At 34.5% G+C, this 10,168-nt stretch overlaps 1 protein-coding gene across 1 annotated transcript; it reads right to left on the reverse strand.

Moving 5' to 3' along the window:
* Nucleotides 1–6,964: 6,964 nt before the first annotated feature.
* Nucleotides 6,965–7,438, reverse strand: LOC133711263 (protein LATE FLOWERING-like). The gene has a single exon (XM_062137413.1). It carries the CDS (start codon nt 7,436–7,438, stop codon nt 6,965–6,967), a length of 474 nt encoding a protein of 157 aa, XP_061993397.1.
* Between the last annotated feature and the right edge of the window lie 2,730 nt (nt 7,439–10,168).

The raw sequence follows: 10,168 nt of genomic DNA on the forward strand, positions 1-10,168 counted from the left end.
AAACCCTCATTCAATCATCTCATTCATCTGAAATCCCAGCAAACCATAAACCTTCTATCTTCACTTCTTCCCCAGTTCGAAAAGACGAAAACCCAGAAAATCATCCAACAAGTTCATCTCAAATACGAAATCAGCAAATCCCAAACCTCGCTCCTCATTCAATCTTCTGAAATCCCAAATCCCAAACCTCAATCCTCATTCAATCTTCTGAAATCCCAAATCCCAAACCTCGATCCTCATTCAATCTTCTGCAAAGAGAAGAGGGCAAAGAAGAAGTCGCAAGCAGCAACTTCATCAAGGGAGAGAAGTTGAATTTGGAAGCACTTCGATTTGGACCACCCAATTATTGAAAACGGTTGATGGAATGGAGCAGGAGGTTGGCCTGAAAAATTGCAAAACTGGGGCTTTTTGATGCTGTGTGCAAGAACCGGAATTGATCGGAGACGAAGTTGCAGAAGGTGTGGAGGGAGGGAGGGAGAGAGAGTGATATGCTGTGTGTGGTATATGGTTTGTGTTTTGGAGGCTTTCACTTTTGGCCCTTGAATTGATTTTAATGACGTGTCAGCTTGGTAGGGAAGTCCAAGCAGATCCTAGCACTGCTTGTTATAGCAGAGAAGCCGAGTCCTTTAGGGAGACCTCCATGTATATGAATCACACAATATGGATTGTTTTTACCACATTGAATATAGTCTTTTTCTTTTTTTTTACTTTTCTCCTTTTTAAAAAAAAGGATCAAAGGATTTCACTCCTACCCCCATAGTGACTCGAACCCATGACTTCGTACATAGGTAGTGGATGCTCTAACCACTGAGCTAACACCACATTGTCGCACATTGAATATAGTCTCCTACTCGAGACTATAGCTTTCTTGAGGCATATATGACTTTTGTCATTATTTTGGCCATATCACTTAGATGAGCAAAATCTGCTTTTTAATTAATCACAATTTCTCATTGGAGTATATATTCCACCATATGAGAATGAAAAATGGTATATCTCTACATATATTTATTGAAAATAAATAACAAGAGATTTGTAGAGTAGAACTCCCACATAATCAAGATATAGAACCAGAATGCTGGCCTCCGGCCACTATCATTTCATGATTATATTTTTTGCATCAGAAACTTGCAAGCCATCTTAAGAATTTCTGCATTCCATTTGTCATGTGATGAATACACGTACGTACAGTTTATAAATCTATTCAGTATCATTCATAATACTAAGAAGATGATGACCTGCTATATGAAAACCATGTCTTCATAAAATTAACTAGATAGTAAAACTTGATCAACATTATTGAGCAGAATATACCCCCACATTATACGATATATATTGCATGTTCAAAAGCTCCATGAATGGCATATAACTTATTTGCTTATCATATCAATTGGGACATAAACCTCTTATGTAGATCAAATATATATAGAGGTTCCTCCATCACCATGCATGTTCATCATCTACAAAACTGATGTGCTTTGTTGTACATACTGAAGCAACATAGTAAGTAACAGTGACAGATAACACTCTTATATATAATCATAATTATATATCATTATAGAAACATGTACCAAGATGATTAATCTTGCCGATATATACGGATCAAATGTACACGAGTACTTTAAACTTCATCCCTTTTAACATATTTATAGCGCAGATGCGAAGATGAATGTATGCACATACGTCCATCGGTGGAAAAGATTGCTAATATGCAAACTAGTAACAAATGTTTACATAGATCTTCATTTAAACTAATTGGCCAAATTAGATTAGTTTATTAGGGTATTCGGGTACTGTCTTTCTACTTTGGTTTATAATCACCTTTTAATATATTTAAAATGCATGTGGTAACTTGAACATGATGTCATGATCAATATAAATCAATACCTTGGAATTCACACTAAATATGAAAATCAAACCTGGAACTCTTATGCTCAATGTCCTGTCATATCTTCTTCTTCATAGTTATCAAACTTGGCTCTGTCTACCATTGTTGTTGCATAGGGAAGAGTTACCGAAATGAGTGAGTTAAATGGAAGACATGGTTTTCATATAGCAGGTCATCATCTTCTTAGTATTATGAATGATACTGAATAGATTTATAAACTGTACGTACGTGTATTCATCACATGACAAATGGAATGCAGAAATTCTTAAGATGGCTTGCAAGTTTCTGATGCAAAAAATATAATCATGAAATGATAGTGGCCGGAGGCCAGCATTCTGGTTCTATATGATTCACACTACAAGAACCATTAACAATTTAGTAATTTCTGCCAAAATTAGAGATGCCACTTCATAACCTCTCTTTCTCATGTACATGTCTGTCATATTTATCCCTAGATCTAGTATCAATTTATATTGCTACTATACATATAGGTACAAATAATAAATCGTACACATCGGAGCACACACAAATATATACTTGCAATTAACTTATTAACAAAACATTCGCCTCTTTAGAAAGAATTAGTAACTCAATGCAATCATTCATGCATTAATGTATAAGTTTAAGATATATGAGTGAGAGCAAGAGCTTTACGGTGATTACCGTACTTCTATTTGCCTTCTCTTCACTAGTGAAATTACTAGCACTATTTGGCTCATGGGCTCGAACATAGTCTCAATGCTTTTTCACTCATTAATAGAAGAATTATGCTTAAATAAATCACAGTGCATGAATGATTGGTAATTTGATACTACCTTTCCAAATTCTTGAGAAAAAAGAACACACACCAATTTCATGAAGAACAAATACTAATGCAACCAAATGCGTATATGTATTTTGACAGGATATATATGCTTTCATTAGTACCTTTATAATGTATATATCTACAGAAAATTCACATAGCATGCACAAGTATTTGAACATCCATGTTTAAAGCAAATTTAAGATTTCAGATGCTATACCTCATCATAATCAAGTTCGCAGCAATTAATTGCCAAACTCACTTGCGCAATATTAATACAGATGCTCATTCATATAAGTATTTGCAGTAAAATCTGATGAATCTCTATTTACATCTCCAACTCTGTAGTCAAAAATCATAGCCATTTCATGAATTTGACACCCCTAATGCCATTACTATTCATTCAGATTTTACATCTCCAACTCTCTTTAGTCAAAAGTCATAGCATAATTTCAATGGACCATGGGGTTCACTTCTTCTCCCTTCTTCTCTATTTTGGCTTTCGTTCTACAAAACTTAGTCAAAATGACCAAGCTTTTGACTCGAGGGTCATTTTAACTACCTTTTCTATTGGGTTGGAGATTCTGGACTTGGATTGGGGAAGCCAAAATGGTTTTTGACACTAGGGTTGGAGATGCCCTAACAAAGATGAAAAAGCTAATCTATTACTTGCATCGACAGTTACCTTTGCACATGCACATCCAATACTTGGGTGAGGATCCAAAGATATATTAACTTCTGAAACTTATGCTAGTATAATAAATTTCACAAACCCACATGCTGCTAAGTCACATATGTGTAATCTGCATATTCTTCTAACTATACGTATGCAGTTAATAATGGTCAAAGTATCCATAACAAAGTCACAGAACCAAACTTAGATAAAACAAAAGGCATGGAACTTTTGAATTTAAAGGCACCAGTTGTGTCTTTCAAAATTGAAAATTCCTTTCAATTATGTAGACAAACTCACAGCATTCTTTTTCTTTTTAGTGGTTAACAGTTAGTTAACATACATAACTGCTGCAAGTCTATATATGTCGTTGTAATTGAAAAGATATAAAAATTGCTAATTTATCATGTTCATATTCATGTCACGAATAATAAGTTCTAGAATTAATAACATGCATATATAGAATCAATCAATCAAATTCAGCAAGTTTAATCAATTAAAATTTGAAGCAATACACCAGTTCATCAACCAATTAATAAATCGATCAGCTCATCATTTACGACAAAACTATATATATGAAATTAATTGAATTCAGTTTCTTTGTAGTATTTGCAGTTGCTAGAAACCAACTTTGTATGTGTAAGGATTTTTTTTTTTAATTTTAGAAAGAAAAAAAAATTATTCAGACCATCATGATACTTCGTTTAACGACCAAGTACACTTTAGCGTTTTCATGTGCAATATACACAAATACAAAGTTTGTAAACATATGAGTTGATATGTGCAATATAAACATATGAGTTTGTAAGTCCAAACCATCATACAATTTCCCTAACACAGTAGAGAATTTTACGGCTTTAGACTGTTGGATATATTGATACCATATTTCATATTTAATAATTCTAATCAAGTAATGAAACCTAACAGAATATTGATATATGGTATCAATAAACATATTTAATAATTCTAATCAAGTAATGAAATCAATTAAGCACATCATATAAACACAAATAATATAAAGGAGAAGAGAATTGGAGAGTCAATCCTGTAAGTACAAGAGAGGCACGACATTCGCTATCTTAAAAGCTGTAAACGCCTCCCTAAAGATTTGTATTGACGGAAAGTCTCGAATGTCTAGTCTCTAGAGATTTTTACAGTTCGTGAATATCAGTTTTCCAAAAGAAGTCATGGCCGATTTATTATAAGAATGTAAGGTTGCGGGTGAATATGAGTTTTGACGACAATTTGTGTTTTGAGGCCCAAATCACACAAGAAAGTCTAATGACGAGTATTCCAACTTAATATGGACAAATGGTGGGATGTGGATGGTTGGAGCGATTCATCAGTTTAAGAGTCAATAGGAAAATTTCACCTAAGCACGCTAACCCTAATGCTTTTAGGATTTGGATTCCTACACAATAAGAAAGAATGAGACAACCTCGTATATAAAAGGTATCCATACTCCCCTTCTTTATTTTATTTTGTTTTCTTTTCTTTCCATGAACAATTAATTAACTCTTTAGTAGTTAGGGGCTGTTAAAGCCCGGATATGCTTGTAAACTTGTTATGACTTTCAATAGTTTTACTTATCAAATTGATGATAATCTAATTTTTGTTTTTACATTGATGAATACTTTACATGTCAACTTTGAGTGCACGTTTAGTATGTATGTTTTGGTTTCTATTGTTATGAATAATCATTGCCTACTCCATGTTATGAATAATCATTGCCTACTCCATGTTAATTGAATAAGATTCCTTTGAGAGTTCTAAGTGGTAAATTATATATAAGACAAGTGATTAGGTTCCTAGGTTAATTAAGACGCGTCGTACACATGATTCCTTGTGAAGTCTCGTTTTCTATTGCATGATAATTTCTTTGTGTTAAATCTAGAGTTGCTTCAACCTAGGTTGCATTTTAGAAAATAGGTTAAGTGTTCCTCTTACCTAGCCTACAAGTAAGGAAAAATAATAGGTAATTCTAATGTTGAGTTAACTTGAACATCTTCATCTATAGACGAATAAGACTAGGTTGAACATAACTTGTTTGCATGATTTATTGGTGGTGCTGCAAATGCCCTAACTTATATTTTCCTATTAATTATAAAACTACTTCCAAAATCTGTTTTTCTTTATTTTCTGTTTCTGTTTTCTGTCTTGTCGAATTTTATTAAAATACCAAAATAACTCCAAAAATTACCAAATTTTGTTTGCTAGTTTCCTCGTGTGTCTAGTTCACCTTTGTGAATTTTCATTGCTTTCTGAGTAGTCTAAGGGCTAGTTTGGGATTGCTGTGACTTTTAAAAAAAACTGCTGTTGCTGTGTTGTGAGAATAATCCGCTGTGAATTAAAACAGTTTCATGTTTGGTAAATAATATTTTTAAAAGTGCTGTCACTACATAAAACAACTGCAGAGTGTGTTTTGATCCACAGCAGCTTCTAAAAGCAACCTCTGGGCTGCTTCTAAAATCTGCTGCCAGTGACCTATAACTTTCAATTAAAGCTGCTTTTTATTTATTTACCAAACACAATAAAATCTAAAATTTTGAACAAAAGCTGATTTTTTTTAAAAGCGAAGCAATCCCAAACGGGGCCTAAGTTAGTTAATTAATTAGATTTTTGGCTGCTGGTTGTTAGGATCAGTAGCCTATTTTCAGTATTTTATGACTTTGTTTTGAGTAGTTACGATCCTTAGAGTATCTTTAGCAAACTCTCTATTTTGGCTCCTTAGCTATTTTAGAGAGCATGTTTAGTTTTTTTATCTATTTTAGCAGCTGCACCAGACTTCTAAGTGGCTCTCTATTATAACTTTTAGCTATCTCGCTCCTAAATATAGAGAGCGAGAAATAATTTGAAACATTCCTTTTGAGTTACTTTATGTAATTTATAAATACATTTCAATTATTTAATATTTCTTTAAAAAATAATATAAATTCAAAATTAGCTAAAATAGAGAGCAGTGATACAGACATATTTTTAAGGTGGTTAGATAAAATAACTTTTTAGTTACTTTAGCTAAAATTTGATTAAAAAAATGACTAGCATTGCAAAAGATGTTTCTAGTCCCAGAAATACCCTTATTTACTTATTATAAACTACAGTCTTAAGTGTGAATAAGAAAAAGAGTTGGCTTATAAATTAGATCCAAGGGTGGGAATGGGGTGGGTTTAAAAAAAAAAAAAAAAAAAAAAAAACTATCAGCAATCAAGGTGACGAGGTCCAACTAGACGCTATGTCAGACTGTTGTTAAATAAGTTTGAAACCTCAGGTCCTGCCGCACATTAAGACCAGTCTATTACTTTACTTTACCGATAGAATTAACATGCATAGTTGCATACATGCAATTAAGTTCCGACAATACATAAAGAAAGGGAAAAAAAAAAAGGCTTCCTGAATAATAAACTAAACGACTAGAGGAAGATGAACTATACGATCTTCCTTTATTTTATGCCCTTCTAGCTATATGGTAAGCATGGAGAACCGTACGTACTGGAATATTAGGAGATAATAACCGAAATATTTGTATGCATGACGTACATCATGAGGATTGAACTATCGAGTTGATCGAGACGACGGCAGGAGGCTTGTGAGTTAGAGAGACTTAAAGTCTCAAACGCAGATCAATGACCTCATCATTTCCTTCATAATCTTTAGGGAGCAGTACCGAACCTGTACCAACATTAGCACCACCGTTGCCAATATAATTGATGGTTGTGGTTGTGGACTGGCCAGAAGTCGTAACGAATATAGGGTTGATAATGGAGTACCGTACACCTGTTGGAAACAGTTGATTACGTTGAGGAGGAGGAAGGTGTTGGTATGGCTGATGTTGATAATCCTCCTCGTTCTCCAACATGGCCATCCTTGCTACCTTCCTTTCTCTTTTGTGTGCGTTTTGATGGCCACCTAATGCTTGAGAATTCTCAAACTCTCGACCGCAGTAGTGACACTCAAACTTCTTGCTCTTCGTTACCGCCACTCCATTTTCACAGGGATGGGCCGTAAGTGAAAAACCGAATAGCTTCATTGCTGATGATGAAGGCTTGGTGTTGGGATCAGCAGCTGATTCACTCATGCTACTTGATAATTCTAGCTAGAACTAAAACCGCGTGCCTGATGGGTATATATAATTGTCACTGTGTGTGAATGATGAATTTTGGTGAAATGTTCATAGGAAATTGATAAGTACTTGAACATAAATGTTCATGGTTTCATATATTCGTACAAGAACCCTAGTTTTGGGTGGAATGAAATTTATAGTGGAAGGATTGCAAAATGAAAATGACGACCCCACAAACCTTATTATTTCCTGTCTTAATTTATACTTTTAATTAGGGTTGTCGGCAAGTTATAATAACTTGTTTGTTATTTGAAAAACCAATAACATTGTGAAATTATTGGTTGAAATATGATTGCTATATAAGATTGAGTTGGATGAAGATTAACAAAAAATTAAAAATTAAAAAAAAGTTCTTAAATGAAGTTTGGATCTCAATAAAGTTTTGAGACTCAACTTCACGTCTATATATATTCTTATTTAAAAAAATAAAATAAAAAGTAATCTGAGGAGTCTAATCTAATTATAAATTATGGACAATCAAAAAAAAATTAGCAAGGTAAGTAAAGTAGTAGACCATATCATTTGCCTGACGATATATAGATGTGGGGTGAATTTGGATGGAAGTACTTGAGAGCTTCTTATTGTCATTATCTTGAATGTGTCAACTTTTTGTCATGTCACGTGGAAATTTACCAGCTAATAACAGATTGACACGGCTCTTCTTAAGAACTGAGAATTATTGTATATTGTGTGAGTAGTGGAGTAGTGGGTCAACCAACTAACTTAATGGTTTGTTTTCAGATTTTTCGATGTATCGCGCTATGTAACAAAATAACCTCATTTTAGACTTTTTTCTATTGACAATAATTATATAAGGATAATTCTTAGGTTCACCCAAGAGGTAAACACGCTCATTCACCCCTCTCTCAATCAGCCAATTATGTTTGGACATCTGTATTTTTACCATAGAAAATATAATTAACTTCAACACTCACACTCTTCTCCGAACTACCATATATTCTCTCATTCATAGAATCCAAATGGTCTAGTAATTAATATCCGGTTCTTTTATTTAATCTGCTCTCATTTTGCACCATTCTATTTACGAGTAATCATTCTATAGTCTCAAAATACCATATGGCAATGTCATATGGTGATTCGGACCAATAATATCAGTTAAATTTGGTGGGAACCATTGCAGAGGTGCAAAAAAAAACAAGAATTAAATTAAGGGAACTAATCAAGAATAAACACATGTCATATGAACCAATGACATTAATTTAGACAACCATGCATGGTCTGGAACCATAGAATAATTTTTCTCTATTTACAATTTTACATGTTCTGATGCAATTTGTTTCTTCTTTAGTACGTGATCGAACTCATTATAGTACGCTCAGAAGCTTGCCCTTCGGCATTCAAATCAGGACCAAGTTAACGCCCTTTCTCTTCAAACACCAGCTTTTGTTTTTGTCAATGACATGAATCCAATGCACGAAATATAATCAATAGTTTGGTCGCATAGCTGACCAAAAAAAAAAATCAAGGCTGCAGGTAAAGCGTTGAAGGGTTTAATTAGAATGGATCGGAACTGGGTGTCTTTATTTTTCTTTTTAATAATAATATTGGTGTCAATGCATGATTGACAACAACATCATCCGATGAATCATTACTGTAATTCCTCAAATCCCAATTACATTCGAGTGCCCCACACTTCTTGATTGATCCGCCGATGATATAGTGGACAAAGGCACAGCGCGCAACTACAAGCACTATCCAAAGTTCCAAACCTACATGAACAATTGTGGCTGCTGCCGGTGCCCATTAGACGGGCCTGGCTTATTGGCAAAACACGTAATCTATGGTCATCGTCTACCCTTCCCCAGCTAATTCTGCTTTTCTGCTTTTCTGCTTTTCTGTTTTCGCTATTATTTGTACGGGCGTACTCAGTTCTGACCATAAAGCCTATGTCCTCATAGGCTCAGACATACATATGGATATAGATGCATGTGCATGACCTGAGAAGTGATGAACCGAAATGCAGAAATGCTCCACTGTTTGCTAGCTCGTACAACAGTGATGAGTTGTAAGATACCTAATTCTAAATAGTAAAGATACCTAATTCTAAATAGTACTCCTCAATTACAGTTCTCAGAGACCTTAATCTATGGACTACAAACTGAGACGTGCAGGAGTGTGTCCACACACACGCGGGCTCGCGCGCGCGCGCGCACACACGTACGCATTATATATGGATGAGCTATAGGTGTGCATCAACGTACGAGTCTATAGTAGATCTCATAATGGGGACAAAAAAATATCGTAACAATATTGGATTTGAAGGAATGAAATGAATAGGATTTGCATTGTTGCTGTTAAAGTGCAACCAAACAGAAATATTGAAGCACTAAAACCTCCGGCCCCTACCTGAAGGGGTTCCAGGAATTCAGCAGCGAACGTTATTCTCATTTCTGGTGTTTTGTATTCTACGCTTTTTTCCGATGTGATATTACCATTATAAGGATCTTGTGAGCTAGCCGCTGGGCCAAAAGTGTATGTACAGGTGACAGGTGAGCACACCAGTCTCCTGTCGGCAATCGTTATAGACTTATAGGTTACCTTTTCATGATTATTTAGGTCAGGAATCACTCAAATTATCGGTTAAAAAAAAAACAAAAAGTTCACTCAAATCAGCTAAATCGGCCATTGCTGGATACCCAAAAATGCTTTTAGTTTTTATGTAAA

This window comes from Rosa rugosa, chromosome 5 (genome assembly GCF_958449725.1).
Source record: "Rosa rugosa chromosome 5, drRosRugo1.1, whole genome shotgun sequence".
NCBI lineage: Eukaryota > Viridiplantae > Streptophyta > Magnoliopsida > Rosales > Rosaceae > Rosa > Rosa rugosa.